At 38.4% G+C, this 17,779-nt stretch overlaps 1 protein-coding gene across 13 annotated transcripts in view; it reads left to right on the forward strand.

Annotated features, from left to right (window-relative positions):
* Positions 1 to 17,779, forward strand: part of CACNB2 (calcium voltage-gated channel auxiliary subunit beta 2) — a 395,365-nt gene that overhangs the window by 371,322 nt on the left and 6,264 nt on the right. For all 13 annotated transcript variants that reach the window (XM_072651644.1, XM_072651648.1, XM_072651646.1 and 10 more), the window contains 3 exons: positions 1,186 to 1,266; positions 2,510 to 2,568; positions 8,018 to 8,127. In XM_072651644.1, coding sequence (XP_072507745.1) covers positions 1,186 to 1,266; positions 2,510 to 2,568; positions 8,018 to 8,127 — 250 coding nt within the window. The remainder of the gene's footprint in view (positions 1 to 1,185; positions 1,267 to 2,509; positions 2,569 to 8,017; positions 8,128 to 17,779) is intronic.

Raw genomic sequence — 17,779 nt, forward strand, 5'->3', positions numbered from 1 at the left:
ACTGCATCAGATGCTTAACAGTGTGACCCTGGATAAGTCCCTTAGCTTCCCTTGGCCTCAGTTTCTTCCACTACTTCTGTGATCTTTGATTATAACTCCTTCTCAGGTACTATGTTAAGTACATAAAGAGATTATACTTTTGTTCAGTTCATGAAAGTATCACTGAGTGTATGAAAGCAGAAATGAACTCAGTGGTTCCACCCTTTGATTTTGAATTTTTAGCTTGCTAATATTTTTAAAGCCTATAGACATTATATATAAAAAAAGCGTGAATTTGCAACTAGTATTTATTTATTAGAAATGACATCTGTGTGGATTGGCTTCTGCATGAAAGTACAAAAAAGGCAGTGTTGTATAATGGTTAGAGCAGAAGTTGATAGAGTTGGATTGGAATCCTGCCTCTAATACACTCTAGCAGTGTGAGCCTGAGCAAGTTACAGCCTCTTAGCTCTCTGGGCAATTCTCTGAGACCATAAGTTGTAGAGAAGATATCAGCTTACATTAGTAAAAAGAACTTCCTTATTCGAGAGTTCCTGACAGTAGTGATAACACAGGACCAGCTCTTTATCCCTGTTCTTATAGAAGTAAGAACAGACAGTGAAATAGATACTTATATTTGTTTTAAAATGAATTGTTTTTTTTTCTCCCTTCATAGATGAAGCAAATTCTTAAGACAAAAGATGTTAAAATCTTTTTCATCCCTACTTTATTGAGCTGTATTGGTCCCAACAGTCTGGACTATTTCTGTTTTTAATACAAGCAAGCACTCGTACTCACCTGCCATTGCCTTACAGACAATCCAAAAAGATTTTCTTAAGCCCATCCATCCCAAGGCATGCTCCCATGCTTCCTTGCAGTCTTTCTACTATGTGACCTGGTCCTGTCAGAAGCAGCACCTTCTTCTAGATGATCTTGCCTATGAAGAAGTCAGATTACCATGTCTGGAGAGAGGCAAGGGAATCACGATCATTTCAAGTATAGGAAAACTTCAGAAAATAAACTCACACCTTGGGCTGAGTTTATGTACAGCAGAGGCAAAAAAAAAAAAAAAAAAATCTGGAAAACCAGCGCCTTTTATTATTCCTCTTAGTTGAATCCCCTGGGAAGTGAGTTAGTGACTTGTAGATGAATTATAAGCATCCTGTTTTCCTGTTAAGGTTCTAAAAACCTCTTCTCTCTCTGCAGACAGAGCACATTCCTCCTTACGATGTGGTGCCTTCTATGCGACCGGTAGTGTTAGTGGGGCCTTCTCTGAAGGGTTATGAGGTAAGTAGCCTGCCTCTCTCTCTTTCTCTCTCCCTCTTCCTCTCCCTCTCTCTCCCTCTTTCTTTCTCTCTCTCTTCTCTCTCTCTTTCTCTCTCTCTCTCTCTCTCTTTCTCTTTTTCTCCCTCTGGAATAAATTCAATTTATAGAATAAAACAAGCATTTGTTTTATATACTATACATAGTACAGTATACTATAGTTCTACTATGTAACAGTATAATAAAAAAGATGATTGTGCATGTAACTGCAAATCTATTATGTACAACTTGGTATTTCTTTTAAATATATAGTTATCATGTAAGTTTTTTTCCCTTCTTCCCTTCCCCTCCCCCCACCCTAGAGATGGCTATCATTAGACACTACCTTCTCTTGCAGCATCTTGCAACAAGTCAAATTAATCTTCTACTCAGTCCCTCCTTCCAATTTTTGAACTTAGATGAGCCTGATGTACTAATCAAATTATTTTAAGCTGTTGATGCACATTGACAAGTATTTGGGGGTGGGGCATTTGGGGACTGCTTCTTGGGACAACTTGGCTATGTATTCAGCCAGAAATAAAATTGATGATGTCATCAGATGAAGAGTGATTACAACAGTTTTTGATATGAGAACCATTTAAAGGGGTTAGAAATGCTGAGTATAGAGAAGACTTGGGGAAAACATGAATGATCCTCTAGCTCTTGTTAAATATATACCAGGCAGTCTAATGGAAGATGGATTAAAATTTTTGCTTAATTTGCCCCCAAGAAAGAAGAATTAGGACTAATAGATGGAAATATCAGAGAGACAGATTTTGGTTTATTATAAGAAAAACTTATAGCCATAATTATGAAAGAATAGAAAAGATTTCCTCCAGAGGTAATGAATTTCTTGTTTCTGGCAGTCTTCAATCAAAAGCTGCATTAGCACTCAGGATATTCTAGATTCCAGTAGTATGGGTGGGGAGGAGGGGGTTCTTCTAGAATAGGTTGGACTCATTGGCTTCTGAAGTTCCATCTTATTCTGGATAGTCTGTGGTTCTATGAATCTAATGTAAATGAACCATTTATAGTAAATAAGAGTAAAAAGGGGGAGACTAGAAACTTTTTATTTTTTTAATAAAAAATCAGAAATGGAAAATCACCTTCAAATTATGCCATTTTTCCAAATATGAATCCCATGTCTATCATTCTTAAAAAAACAAAATTTTTTAGCACAATCAGTGATGTATGTCATAGTTTAATTTGTTGTTTTGCTTATTTTTAGGTGACAGATATGATGCAGAAAGCACTGTTTGATTTTTTAAAACACAGATTTGAAGGGCGGTAAGTATATCAGCATGTTTTTTATTTTCTTATGTGTTTCATCTTTGGAGATGTTGTCAAGTAGAATCCTGGGGGGAGAAACACATGTTACCATGATGAGGCTCAGGGTGTACATAAAACTGCTGTCTGATGCCTAATCAATTCCAGAATGTAGCCTTCCTTAGTAGAGAATGTCTTTCACCCAGTTGCCGATTTAATGTTCCTGAACAACAGATCTGACTATGTCACCTCCCTATTCAATAAACTCCAGTGGCTCTCTTTATCTGCAGGATCAAATAAAAAATCCTTTGGTTGGCATTCAAGGCCCCTCACAGCCTGCTCCCTTCTTACCAGTCCAGTTTTCTCATACCTTACTCCTATCCAAAAGACTCTGCCATCCAATGATGTTGGTTTCTGCTGTTTCTCACAGTAAGAAACGCTATCTCCTGATTCTGGGCATTTTCACTAACTGTCGCTCATACCTGGAATACTGTCCCTCTCCTCCACCTCCTGGTTTCCTTTGAGTCTCAGCTAAAATCTCCACATTCTGCACCAGAGGTGTCCAATCCATGGCCCACTCCTTGGTGCAATCCTGAGCCAGGTTAAAATGTAATTGGAAAATATTTAACAGAATCAATAAAAACACAAGAAAATGTGTTCTCTTTCTCAACATAGCTAGTATGGATATGTTTTGCATGACTACGCATGGGTAACTTAGATTGAATTGTATGCCTTCTCAGTGGGGGATGAGGGGCAAAGGGAGCGAATGTGGAACTTAAAGTTTTAAAAACAAATGTTAACAATTGTTTTTACATATCACTGAGGGAAAAATCAAATATTAAAAATTCTAGGAAAAAGAAAAAATCACAATAAAAAATCAGTAACTTTAATATAGGGCTTTCCACGTCAATGTGCATCGGCAGAGGTCCTTATGGACAGTTTCGTGGTTACTGTTTCTAATTGAGTTTGACCCATGGTTCTGCAAGAAGCTTTTTCTGATGCCCCTCCATGGTTACACCCTTACTGTATTGATTATCCTCAACTTGTTCCATACATATCTTATTTATACTAGCTAGACCTAAACCATAAGCTACTGGAGAGCAAGTACTGTCTTTTATCTTTGTATTCTCAGAGCTTAGCTCAGTACCTGGTGCATGGTAGGCACTTAACAGACACTTAGTGACTCAGCATTTCTACCAGTCGATCAACAGTGTAGAGCACTGTGCTAGGCACCAGAGAAGGTAAATAGTTTAGATAAGGTTATATTTCCACCAGGCAGAGTCAAGTAAGGAGGAACCTACCCATTCTCAACTCTTGATGGAGTGATAGTTACAGAGGAAGCTTCACCATCTGAGTCTGAGTGCTGGCTGATAGAACTGTTCATTGGGTGACCCTGCCTGGGTAAATCCTTTAACCTCTTTGATCCGGGCTCTCTCTTCATCTGGAAAATGCAAAAAATAATGCTTGTCGTACCTGCTGCAAGGGGTTTGAGGAGGAAAAGAGCTTTGTCAACCTTAAAAGAATTCCATCAAGATGAGCAGTTGTTATTATAGAAATCCCCACTGCTCTTCCCATTTCTCTTTTGTCCCTGGAGCAGGAGGAAAGTCATCCAATGTACCCTTTGAATTTAAAACAGGGGGATGAGACAAGGGAGGCTAGAGACATCAGGACCATTTCTCTGCATTTTCACTGTGGAAATGCCATTGTCCCTCTGAAGAATTGGGACTAGATTGTCAGATTAGCTGTATCAGTAGGGTTCAGGAATTCCCTATAGCATTCTTCATATGATGATTTATTCCTTTTATTCCAGGGGCAAGGAACCTGAAGCCTTGAGGTCACATATGGCTATCTGGGTCCTCAAGTGTGGCCCTTTGACAGAATCCAACTCGGATCCAAAGGGTCACACTTGCGGACCTAGAGGGCCACAAGTGACCTTGAAGCTGCAAGTTCTCCACCCCTGTATATATATCTACTAGTCTGCTGTTTTAAAATAGGGTAGAAGGAAGGCTTTCACCCCTGCAGTTCCAAAGTTAGGGAATAACAGAGAATGAAGTTTTTCAAAACAGTTCAAGAAAGTTCAAGAAAGGAGTAAATGTATTTTTCAAGGGAATAAAGAAAAATAGGTGTTTCTTAGTTTGGCCTGCCTTCCCTAACTCTTCTAATTTTAATTTTCCATGACTTCATGAAATGATTTATTACGTGCCAGGCCAAGAAACATTGCCTCTGGCGTCGTGTAGACCTGGCTAAGACTAAGAGGTGTGCCTCTAATCTGCCTTGTTAGAATAAATCAGCATGCATTTGTTCATTCCCTGTCTCTCGGTGCAGTTAGTATGTCTTCCTAGAGAAGCTTTGATTTTTTTTTTTTTAATGCATGAGTAAATTCATTGCTGCCTCTTCAACAAGTAAGGATATCTCCAAAGGAGAGAGAGAAAGAGAAAGAACGGAATTGTTCTGATTTAGCTCTCATCTTTAGAAAAATGCAACCTTTACTTAGGACTGGGCAGACCATGAATTTGGAAGGGGAAATCCAAATCAAAGATTATGTCTTGGCTCCATATGCCAGGATGTCAGCCAACTTGATTGTTTTCATTAAGAGAAAAATGAAATACCAATGGCAGAAGATTAGCTAACAAACCATTAAGAGCTGGCTGGGAAGAAATAACCTAAGTTCTCATCAGTGAGACTACCTTGACTTATTCCCATCTTTGGAGCTAGAGTTGTACTTTCCAGCTACTCAGGTCACTTATTCTAAAGCCTGAGATCTGTAAGACTTGATCAGCAGACAGTAGGTAAGCATTTACTTTGAGTCAGGCACTATACTCCAGCTAAAAAGACAAAAGTGAGTCTGCTCTGCTGACCTGCCTGGGAAGAACTTACTTAATGAAAAACACAGTCTCATACATATATGACTATAACCAGAATTATATACAGAATGGATACAAGATAATTTTGAGATGGAGAGATCTTTTCACCAGTAAAGATTTCACAAAGAAAGTGACACAAGGATTGAAGGAAATCAGATATTCCAAGAGATGAAGGTGAGGAAGGAGTGCATTCCAGGTATGGAGAAGTCATTTCTAAGGGATGGTGAGAAAATGCGTGTGTAAGTGGTAGTAAATGTCAAGAAGTATTCCAGTTTCTCCACTGTGACTAGTGACTCTTAAGGGTATAAGAAAAGGTAAATCTGGAATACAGTGTCATCTGGGTGGAACTATGTGTCAGGGAGGACCAGACAATAGAATGAGAGGAGAATGCTGAAGTGAGATGATATTTCTTAATTATAGAGTAGGAGATGGTAGAGACCACAACAGAAGAGTCATTTGGCTCTGGAGAGGGACATGGGAGTTTGGGGTCATTTTTGATGTGTTCCATAAGGAAAAGAGGATTGGCAGTAAGGGTTAGAAAAGAGGGTCTGTCTCTTCAGAAGACCTCGATTCATTGTCACAGGAATAAGGAACAAGTGAGAATTTGCTAACCACTGGGAAATGCATCCAGGCAGAGTAACAAGAATTGGAAAGAGTTCCACTGATGAAAAGAAATGAGAAAGATGTTCTCCTTATGATCCCTCCTCATGAGTCCCCAGTCTTAATGCACCCCTAATTCTTAAGCCTAATATAATTTCTTCACCATATGTTTTACTTATTAAATCTCTGGATGTTTAGGCTAGAAGTAAGTGTATCAAGATATGAAAATTCTTTTCTCTTTGGCATCATGCCTCAGGTGGCAATGAATCTACCCCAGTTATATGTAAATGGAACTTTTTAAAAATATCACCTTGCAGAAAGAAGATAATGGAAGAATAAAACAGGCAAACCTGCTCTAATAGGCAAAACTAACATCTGTGACTAATTAAATTCCCCAGTCTAGTGATTCTGAAGATTTCAAGAATCTACAGTGAAATCTTTGGAATGTGTATTGAAGTATAAGAATGTGACAGTAACCCAGATGCTTCCTGGGCCATGTGTGAAAAAGGGATTTTGAAAGTCAACAAACGAGGGAAATGCATGATATTCCATTAATGCAAGGCAGCTTTGCATATACTTGGTTGGAATGGTGTCATCAATGCCCCAAAGGAACAACTGTTGGCATTTCTGAGGCAACATGAAGCAGCATGTCCCAAGTCTGCTGCCCAGAAAATCCTTGGCTGTGTGCTGTCCCCAAAGCAGAGCTCAGGGCCCCGAGAGGAGAGAAGATTATCTGGAAGCAGCTTTTATCTAATCAGTAAGGTCATCTCCCTCAGTGTTTCTGAGAGGGCATGATGCAGGTTACACAGGATGGCAAGGAGTGACTGGGTTGTGAGCTGTATCTTTGAAGGGAGTTACCCACGTGGGTCAGGGCACAAATCCAATGACATAGTAAAGAATAATTTAAGCCCTGAGAACAATGGTTCTTGTGAATTGTTTTTGTTTGTAGTCCTTGTCCATTCAACAGAATCCACTCAAAAACTGAGTATTAAATCCACCACTCTGGTACAGGCCCTCAGCACCTGATTACTGCAGTAATGTGTTGGTAGACCTATCCGCCTCAAGTCTCTCTCCACCCCAGTCCATCCTCCATTTGGCCATTGAAATGATGTTCCTAAAGTCCAAGTCCCACCATGTCACACCCTACTCAGTAAACTCTAGTGGCTATTACCTCTAGAATCAAATACAAAACCTTCTCTTTGGTATTCACAGCCCTTCATCAATTGGAGATCTCCCATCTTTCTGGTCTTATACCTTGCTGTCACCTACTCTTGATGCAGTGACAAACAAGTCACTGCATCTCTTGGCTCTAGGCATTTTCCCTGGCTGTCCCCTTTGGAATGCTTTCTCTCCTCATCTCTGTCTCCTGAATTCCTCAAAGTCCCAAAGAAAATCCTGCCTTCTAGAGGAAGCCTTTCCCAACCCCATGTAATTCTAGTGCCTTCCCTCTCCATATCCTGTTTCTCTTAAATCTTTATCTTTTATAGCTTAATCGTCCATATTGATTTGCTTGTCATCTCCCCATTAGACTATGAGTTCCTTGAGGCTGTATTTTGCCTCTTTATGTATCTCCAGCACTTAATGTAATGTCTAGATAATAGTATGTGCTTAATAATGTTTATTAATTGACTGCAGACCACCTGTTGTACTATTGTAAGGCAGCTATGCATCCTTAAAGCATTTATTTGTAGAATGAATAGCCATATTTGCCTGCTTTAATTTTACAATAAATATTGGGATTGTTTACCTAGAATTTCTGAAAAGTCAGTGTATGTTATGAGACATGCCCTGCAAGTGGTAACAAACTCCCTAGGCCCAGTGTCCAAAGATCTGAAGTTCCAAACCATCCAAGCTGTGATGATGTTTTCCAGTTGAGCTTGTGATGCATTCTCCATTTGTGTATTTCATGTCACATGCTCAGTTACCTGAATTAATTTTAACTGTCCTTTTTTCTCACCCACTTTGCAGAAGCCTGAGTGTAATTATTATTATTATTTTTTGCACAGGATATCTATCACACGGGTCACAGCTGACATCTCACTCGCCAAACGTTCAGTATTAAACAATCCTAGCAAGCATGCGATAATAGAACGCTCCAACACAAGGTCAAGCTTGGGTAAGTTTGTACAATGCTGATAAACCCTTTGTCTTCAAACAAGAATTTCAAACACTCTTCAGTTTAATGATAGCAAAGATCTACCTAAATTATGCTGTCTCGTCACCAGGTGATAGAGAGATAGTTTCTCCTTATAAAAATCCTCCATTTTGTAATTAATGTAAGAATTTAGATTTCTTTAGCAATCTGAATTAGCCAGTGTTTTCATTCCACAAACACTCTGAGGTGGTGGCTCAAATATTATCATCCCTAATTTACAGATGAGGAAGCCAAGATTCTGAGACATTAGTGACTTACCCAGAAATACACACTAGAAAGTCTGTGAGGTGAGTCCTGTCTCATAAGTAGCAAACCAGTTAGGAAATAGACTATACCTCCCAGTTTCTTGGAGAGCATGACAAAGTCTTTGACCCATCAAAGGATTTCCTTTCACATGTGGAGATACCCAGGCACTGAACAATGGCATTGGGTCCTCACTTAATAAATCCATCAGTGCTAAATGGGATGGGATGGTTATGACCCCATCTTTATACTCTCCCCCCAGTTAAAGTGTTTGCTATCCTCAGCAAATCTACTAGAGTGTGTTTGGAAATTCCATAATCCCAGATCTCGGATAGTTCTTTTGTGCCCTGGGGAAGTTCCACATTATTTTTTTTTTAATGCCTTCCCTGGTGCCTTGTACTAAAGAGTCTCAGGAAAAGTCTTTCAGGTACAGTTTCTAATTAAATATGGTAGTATCATTCTTCTGTACTTCCAAATACTTAGTGATACCATTTGCCTCATAGTTTAATGCCTGTCTTGTTGCTTACAAAAAAAAAAAAAAAGGGCCTTCCCCAACCCAAAAAGAATAAAGAAAAGGGAAAAAAAAGCCAATCTCCCTCCTCAAAGAGAAAGCATGGGCCTTTAGAGAGTTCCTTGAGCATGCAGGGATCTCCCCACTAGAGTTACAAAACTGGGGTTGATTGGAAGTTACCCCCTCACCCTACCCACCTGTAACTGGGGAACCAAACCAATTTAGTTGGATGCTTTGGTAGTAACACTAGTAGACTGGCTCTAGAGGAGCTGAGTCTCTTGTCCACTCCCTCTCCCATGGAGGGGCCCTTCTACACTGGTCTCATTGGGTACTAAATAATACTATAATAATATCAGCACTATCTGAGATTAATCACTTATTAACTTATAAAGCAAAGAAAATCAAGCTTCTTTCCTAAGAAGGAAAAGCCTAATGCCTACAGAGATTCCTGAGCACATGAAGCTCTCTTTATAGGGGTTAGGAACCTGGATTCACCTGGAAGTTCTCGCCTCCCTGATAAGAGAAAAAAACAAACTCAGTGAAAACTCTTCCGTGATTTTCTCAATGCCTAAGACATCCAGAAGAGGTCTGGACAAAATGTATAGATGTCTCTATCTATACAGGATACATCAAAATGTCTCCAAGGGACCATATATCATGTGTTTTGGAGGTCCAAGAAAATTTCCCTTGGGTCCCTATACTAAAAGGCACTCCAAAATTTCTCCAATGGATACCTATGATTTCAAGTTAAATCCAACTGGAATTTCAGACTTTCACCTCACTAGGACAAGTAGATTAACTTAAAGGAGATATACTCAGAATAGCACTTAAAGAGGTATGGAGCTCCCAGAAAAATACTAAGTACTTAAAGTTGATTTCTTGAGATTTATAGGCCAGCAGGCAAATCTTATTGAATAAATCTTCAATATTTTAGGATTTCACAGTAAGGTAAGCAGTCTAATTCTGCCTAAAATCAGAAGAAAAATATGAACATTTATCGGCTAGGATTCAGCGTTTTAGAGATACAAAATCCATAATTCATATTAGCAACAATACTTGTACTGGGCAATACTGTAGATATTGATTATATAAATATTTAACAAACAAAAGTCGCTCTCAAGAAACTGTTCTGACTTCTAAGGAAATACCAAAAAACAAAAAACAAAAAAAAACCCCTACTTAACAATTGAACAGAGGAAGAATACTAATTTTTCTCTAATATATCCTAAAGCTAATGAAATCAATAAGAGTGCTGGGTAAAAAATCTCTCTGGGTCCCTGCAAATGCAAAGGACCCATTTTTATCCCAGATGAGGCCCCTATCCCAACTCCCACTTATCCTTACATTTCCTAATATTAGACATACTTTCTGACTAAATTCCAGTTTTGTTTAAATGAAAAAATTTTATAACAATGCTGAGGCAAGAGCTTAATTAATGGGTACATTGGAGAAAAAATGCTGGACTCAGAGTTAAGAGGTTAAAGATAGAGCTTTGATCCTACCTCTTCCTACTTGGGTGATTTTAGGAGAGTCACCTACACTCTGGGTCCCAGCTTTCTCATCCTCAGAATGAGGACATTGGACTTAATGATCTCTATATAAAGCCTTTCAGTTCTAGATTCTAGATGACTGGATCCTTGTAACTATTTTTGAATCATTTTAGCTCCAGCACTTAGTAGGTGCTACTTTGCACATAGTAGGTGTTCAGTCGATAATTGAACTGAGTCAGCATCCTTAACTTTGACTTCATCAACAGGATGCTTTATCCAGTGATGTGGTTTGCCCAAATAAATTCTCCCAACTAAAGTGATGATAGCAAGATAATGCAGCTGACAGTTGTACTTGCTTCACAGATATTATTTTTAAACTATTCTTGGCACCAAATTAGGAATAGTATTATTAAAAGTAGCATTTTAATGAATCGTTTGCATGTTGTCTGTCACATAAACAGAAAGGGTAGACCAAGAAGAAGAGATAAGCACAAAGGATCACGGAAGATAGAATTGGAAGGGATCTAATAAATTAGAGTTGAAATGCTTTATTTTGCAGTTGAAGAAACTAAGTCCCAGAGAAGGTAAAGGATCTTCCCAAGAGCACACACATGATAAGTAGCTAAGTCAAGATTTGAACTCATATCTTGTGATTCCAATATTATTGTCCTTTCCACTACACCAACCTGTAGCCCAAGAGCTGGGAGGATTTTGTCTTGGGAAGCAGGAACAGGGAGAAGTTTAATGAAACCAAACTGGATAAAAATACCACAAAGGGAGTGGAAAGATATATAATGGAACAAAAGATCATTTGCCACTCATCTACTTTCTCAAAAACATTGGTTTTACATACCTGAGCCATAGATGAACATGTTGTCCCCAATTAGTCAAATTGAATGGGAATAAATGGATCATCCATCCTTGATTTCTTCTCAGCCCACCACTTGTCTCCATGTTGGACCTATGCATGGTAAGACATAAAAAGGAAAGATCCCACCAAAGTTTTCCATGTAACCCATTCTCTGTAGTCTCTCTGTACAGTAGATCTTTTACATACTTCTGGACTAATCTGACAGGTGAACCATATCTGGATTGTCAGCAAATATATTTTGTATTTAGTAGTTCATACACTAGTACAATGAAGTGGCATGATGGGATAATGCTTGAATTAGAGTCAAAAAGACCTGCGTTCAAATTCTGTCTCAGATGTTAACTAGCTTTATGACCTTGGGTAAGTCATCTGACCTCTCTTGACCTCTGTTTCCTTCTTTGTGAAGTGAGAGAGTTGAACACAATGATAGTTAAGGTCCCTTCCAACTCTAAAATCAAGACTCCTTTGGCGAGTACATATGTTTGTAATGCGCCTATGATTTCATCAGTCTAAAAATGATCCCAAGAGGAGCTTTCTTTACCAAGACAGACTGGCACCTGATCAGTAATTTATATATTTGGAAAGTTACTTGGGGCACTAAACTTTACATGACTTGCCCAGAGTCACACACCCAGAATGAGATAATATGTCAGAGAAGGGTCTTAAATCCAGGTGTCCTTCACTCCTACAATACTTCTCCATACAATATGGTATAATACTATACTTTAAATTATCCATCAGCAGCCCAAGAAATATGGCTTTGTAAGTTATTTTCTGAGTTATACTACTTTCTTGTGAGAGAATGCAGTCCTGAATTGATACAGTTTAGAATTTAAGCTTAAAAAAAGTTAGCAGTAACTAACACTTTTAAAATTCATATATATATATATCTCAAGACAAAAATTTAATAAATCAATAAAGTATAACTAGTTTGTATTTGTTATTAAATATCTATTTTTAGTTGTTTTGAGTGAATATATTTAGTACTTGGTACTTTAGTACTTCAAATTTATTTGCCATTTAATAACTTGGCATTAATTTAGTAAAATGTCAATTTACATCATATGTACTGGGCCTTGCACAGATTAAAACTACTTTTTTTGAGTAGTTAAAATGGTTAAGACATGGTAACATGGGTGAGGTACATTGGGCATGCCTTCCTAAGAAGATGGGGCTTTGTCCCTTGAGATAGTATTTGTGTCCTTTAGATTTCATTTTTTGGGCTAAGGAACAACATATTAAGATAGAAAGATGATCAGTGCCCAGTTGGGGATGTTGGGCATCTGATAAACACTGATAAGAATGTATTTACCTGGAGTCATGCATATCTAATCAAAAGAACTTTAAAAAGAAAACCAGAGGAGGAAAACTGCCTATATATATCTACCCAGCTGGATGGATGGATGAATGAGTGAATGAATGAATGAGTGAATGAATGAATGAAAAAGCATTTGCTAAGCATTTACCATGTGCCAACCTTTGTGCTAAGTGCCAGGGATACAAAAACAAAAAACAGCCCCTGTCTTCAAGGAGTTTACCTTCTAATAAAAGGTGACAACACATATAAGGCACTGGGGTCCAGGAAAGATTATTTTTGTCTGAGCAGTTTCAGGGATGGTAAGTGGAACAGGACAGTCAACTGATGTGCTTTTCCCAGAAGCAATGGTAGTGCTGATCTGATTACTGACAAGGTTGATCTGATTACACTCCTCAGAAGAGGATGTGGAAAGATAGGGGCAGGGAGAGCAGACTGAGGATTATGGGTAAAGTGTGACCCCCAGGGAGTTCAGAACTTTGGTTCTTAACCCCTTTCAGGCATATCTTTGGAGATTCAGTTGGGAGGGCATTTTGCTGCAGAGAAGCTACAATTTAGGAAGGATAGCAGTTAAGATACCCAGAAATTCATCGGAGAAAAAAATTCAAGCACATGTTTTTCTTTTTTTTAAAAAAAAGGTATTTTCACAGATGAACACAAAGTATCAGCAAAATATCATCAGTAAAGATGAACTAAGGGTTCTAAAACAAGGGAGCAACCTTGACCTCATAGGTAACGCTGAGATCTGGCAGCCTGAGGTTGATAAGCATCTGGATTAGTGTGTCTTATTTTTAAAATGGGATAGGTAAAGGGCGGGTTGGATGATACTATAACAGTAAGAAGATGTACTCAGATGTCAGGAACCAGGTAGGGGAAGCACAATGGAGAGCATTTGAGTGAAACTCATTGCAGCCCAAAAACAGAAGCGATTTTTTTATGAGAGTATACTTCAGGCCACCCAGACAGAAAGAGGAACTTAGCAGCTGGGAAACAGACCACAAGCCAAGCACAGAGGTATGAATAAATAAAGGGGAATTTCAATTATCTGGACATCTATCCCACAGCCAGCTAATTCTGACTTGCCTTAATAACAGATCTTTCACAAGATGGTGGAACAAACAAGGGAAAATTCCCTTTTGAGCTGATTCTCACCACCAGAGATTATTGGATTGGAAATAATGATTGTCAAAGTAACCATTACATGCTAGAGTAGTTAAGTTAGAGTTGGTAAAGGTAAATCTGACAACAACTCCAGCTTTTTGGAGAGCGTATTTTAAGAGTTTTGGGGAAGGAGAGATAGGATCCCATGATTTAAAATTCTAATGGGGAAATTGGCATAATAGGGATGGAAAACTCTAAAAAATGAAATTCTGACAGCACACATAAAAAGAAGTTCCAAGAAGAGAAATAAAGGGGAGTGGGAATTAAAAAAGCACACGCAGAGAATTGCACATGGAGCTTACCAACCAACTTAGATTTTTAAAATACATGTACAAGAAAATTTCGGACTCAAAATCTCATGGAATTGAATGTTAAAAACTAAAATAAATAAGTTGGAAAAAATACCATGCATTCACAGAAGGTGGAAGCAGGGAGGTGACAGTCTAAAAGAGGTTATAATATGTGCATATACAGGCATATACAAAATACATACAAAGCAGATACAAAGTAACATGAGGGGAAGAAGGGATGAGAACTACCATTGGTAAACCAGGAAAAGTTTCGTGCTGAAGGTAGCATTTGAGCTGACTTTTAAAGAAGAGATTCCAAGACTTGTGGAAGAGGAGGGAGTATGTTTCAGAAATAAGAGATTGATGGCCATTGCTAAACCATGGAAACAGGAGATAGACCAGTTTGGCTAGTCTATAGAGTCTATGGAAAATTAAATAACAAGGGGGGAAAGGCAGGATGGGGCCAGATTGTGAAGAGTTTTAAATGCCAAAAAGAGGAGTTTATATGTGATCCTAGAGATAATAGGGAACTTTTATAGTTTGTTGAGTAAAAGGGTGACATGGTCAGTCCTACACGTTAGGAAAATCACTGGCGGATGGATGGTTTGGGGCAGACAAAGACTTAAGGCAGAAGAACCAATTAGGAGGCTATTGGGATAATCCAGGTAAGAGGTGATAGAGACAGAATTATGATGGTATTCATGTCAGTGAAGAGGAGACAGACATGAGAAATATGTTGCTATGGCAACTGAGTGTGCAAGTGGGATGCATGAGGCTGGAAAGTCAGGGAAAGTACCAAGACTGCAAACCTGGGTGATTGGAAGGATTAGAGGTGGCCCCAACAGAAACAGGGACATTTAGAAGAAGATTGGGTATGGGGGAGAGATAATTTCCAGAAATGTTAAGTTTGGGATCCATGTGGGACATCTATTTCTAAATGTAGGCTGTTGAAGATTTAAGGTTGGAATTCAAAAAGGAGATAAGGGTAAAATATATAGAGCTGGAGTTATCTATAGAGATGATAAGTAAACTCAGGGGAGTTGGTAAGGTTATGAATACTTTTATTACTATGTATTACTTCTCAATGCTGTAAGCACAGGTAGAACCCAGAGCTATGTCTCATTCCCTTCTTATCTTGTTCCATTATACCTCGACACTGTGAGTTTCACTAGATTCTCTACACTGTTTCTGAGCTACTTGTGTTTTGGGAAATTCCTTCATAAACTAGTCGGCTTATCTTCATTTTTATCTCAGGGAATGATGGGGTTTTTTTTCTGAGTTGAGTACTCTTTTCCTTATTGTCGTGTCTGACTCAGAGTGCATTTAGGGTTAGGGTCTGACTCTTCATGTCCCCATCTGGAATTCTCTTGGCAAAGACACTGGAATGGTTGGTCACGTCAGCTCATTTGACAAATGAGGAAATGGAGGCAAATAGGATCAAGTGACTTGCTGAAGTTCACACATCTAGTAAAAAGTGTGAGGCCAGATTTGAACTTAGGAAGATGAGATGAGTCTTCCAGACTCCAGGCCCCACACTCTACCCATTGCACCACCTAACTGCCCCCCTCTTCCTTCTAGAAGAGTAGAAAAGTGAAGAATCACAGAGCTGAAGTCATTTTATAGAAGAATATTCCTGACTCAGACAGTTGTTATATGCAAAACACTGTGTGCTAAGTGCCGAGTGGAATGCAAAGATAAATGTCATCCCTCTCCTCAAGGAGATGTCTTGCTTCATCCTTCAAGGCTGGTTGGGCCCTTCTCTGAGACAGAAGTTGGCCTAGGAGGCTTTTTAGTTTTTAGACTGAGAAATAGATGTCAAAAATCTTTGACATCTCTTTTACTGGATTAATCTTTTAAGAAGATAGCGAATTGAGCCCAAGGAAGAATTCTGGTGTTAACATATTTCTCTGACTACAAACTACCTGTGTTTACAGCATTCTTTCTCCCTAGAAAATGTTGGTCAGGTTCTTCTTCGCCCAGTCAATAAATCAACAACAGGCATTTAAATCACTAAGCATGTATTAGGCACTTACTATGGAAGATGCAAAGAAAAGGCAGTCCTTGCCCTCGAGGATCTGACATTCTAGTGGGACAGGCACATAGCACATGAATGTAGATGGGTGCATATAGGATACATCCAGAGGGGAGAAGAGATAACCTGAGAGGTGACTAGGACCTGGTAGGACTAGGAAAGACTTCCTGCAGGTATCTCTTGAGATAAGTCTTGAGGTGGGGGGTGGGGAGGAGGGGGAATCCATTTCTAAGAGGCAGAGGTGTGAAGGAAGAACAGGTTTTAGGACACTAACTTTTGATGGGTTGGAACTCTTATGGGATCATCCCCAAATCAGCTCACCTCTTTGCAGTAAAAATAGTATGCACGTGTGTGTGTGTGTGCGTGTGCGTGTGCGTGTGCGAACTTGTTATAGTGGGTATTGATATATACAACTTATTGAATGTATTATATGGCTTTTAATTCAAGTCAGATAAATATTGCTGTAAGTTCCAGAGCAAAGAAATAGACACTTTAATGATACGATATTAGATATATCGATATATAGATATATATAAAGAGAGAGAGATGATATTAACCTTCCATACTTCTTTAAAAGATTTTTATTAACATCATTGCATCAATATGAGTGCTTGCTCTGCTAATGCACATTGTAAAGCCCCTCATGCCTTAGCAGTACAGGGGTTCTAACCAGTATCTGGGAACTTGTGTATGGTTTTTTAAATATTTAATATAGTAATTTTATTTCATTTATTATTTAATAATTAATTTATAATGGTAATATTATTTAATATATATTTAATCAAATACGAACTATTTCAATATAATGAATTTTCTTTGTAATCCTGAATATTTTATGCATTTTAAAACATTATTCTGAGAAGGGCTCCATAGGTTTTACTACACTACAAAAGAGATCTTCGACACAAAGTTAAGAACTCCTGCCTTAGTAGGTATTTTCATATGTTGTTGTTGTTTTTTTAATTACCCCTTTTTCTTTTGTCCAGGGTTCTAGTGAAGAGCCTTTAAATAATATTGTATGGTCACTGAATTGTAGATCTACAGGTAGAAAAGACAAGTGACCATCCAGTTCAATCCCCTCATTTTACAGAGGAAAGTGATGGGGGGTGGAGAGTGACTCATCCAACTACCAGAGTCTGGATCCTTGGACAACCGCCACGATGCCCATTCCCTAAGCCCATCCTTGAAGTTTGTTCCAACTGGGTAGCTTCTGCTAAAGTTTATAATGAATCACCATAGACTTCTCCATGATCAGGTCACTTACATGAGAGTGTTTAAAAAATTTTTTTGAACTCATAATTTAGCTTGGAGGGAAAGGGAATGCTCCATGGAACACAAATCCATTTTAAGAGAAGGATCAGAGTAAGAGCTTTTAATAGTAAATCACAAACTCCAAACCTTAACCAAAAGTTATTGAGTAAAATAATAATGCCTTAGAATGATTTTTATAAGAATAATCACTATGTCACTTTAACGGTAGGTCTTAAGAAGCTTTCATCATTATTTTAGAAGTGGCTTATACAAATAACCACATTTAATAGTTATCCACATGTCCTTTTCCTCAGGCATTAATTAACTTACCTTTTCTGATGTTGTTCTGGAATGGATACTAGCTAAGATTATCCTTAAGAAACTTCTGTCCCAGGGCTAAGCATGTGGGGCCGATTTAAAGATAATTTTCAGACTTTTGCCATATATTG

Source organism: Notamacropus eugenii, chromosome 3 (assembly GCF_028372415.1).
Source record: "Notamacropus eugenii isolate mMacEug1 chromosome 3, mMacEug1.pri_v2, whole genome shotgun sequence".
NCBI lineage: Eukaryota > Metazoa > Chordata > Mammalia > Diprotodontia > Macropodidae > Notamacropus > Notamacropus eugenii.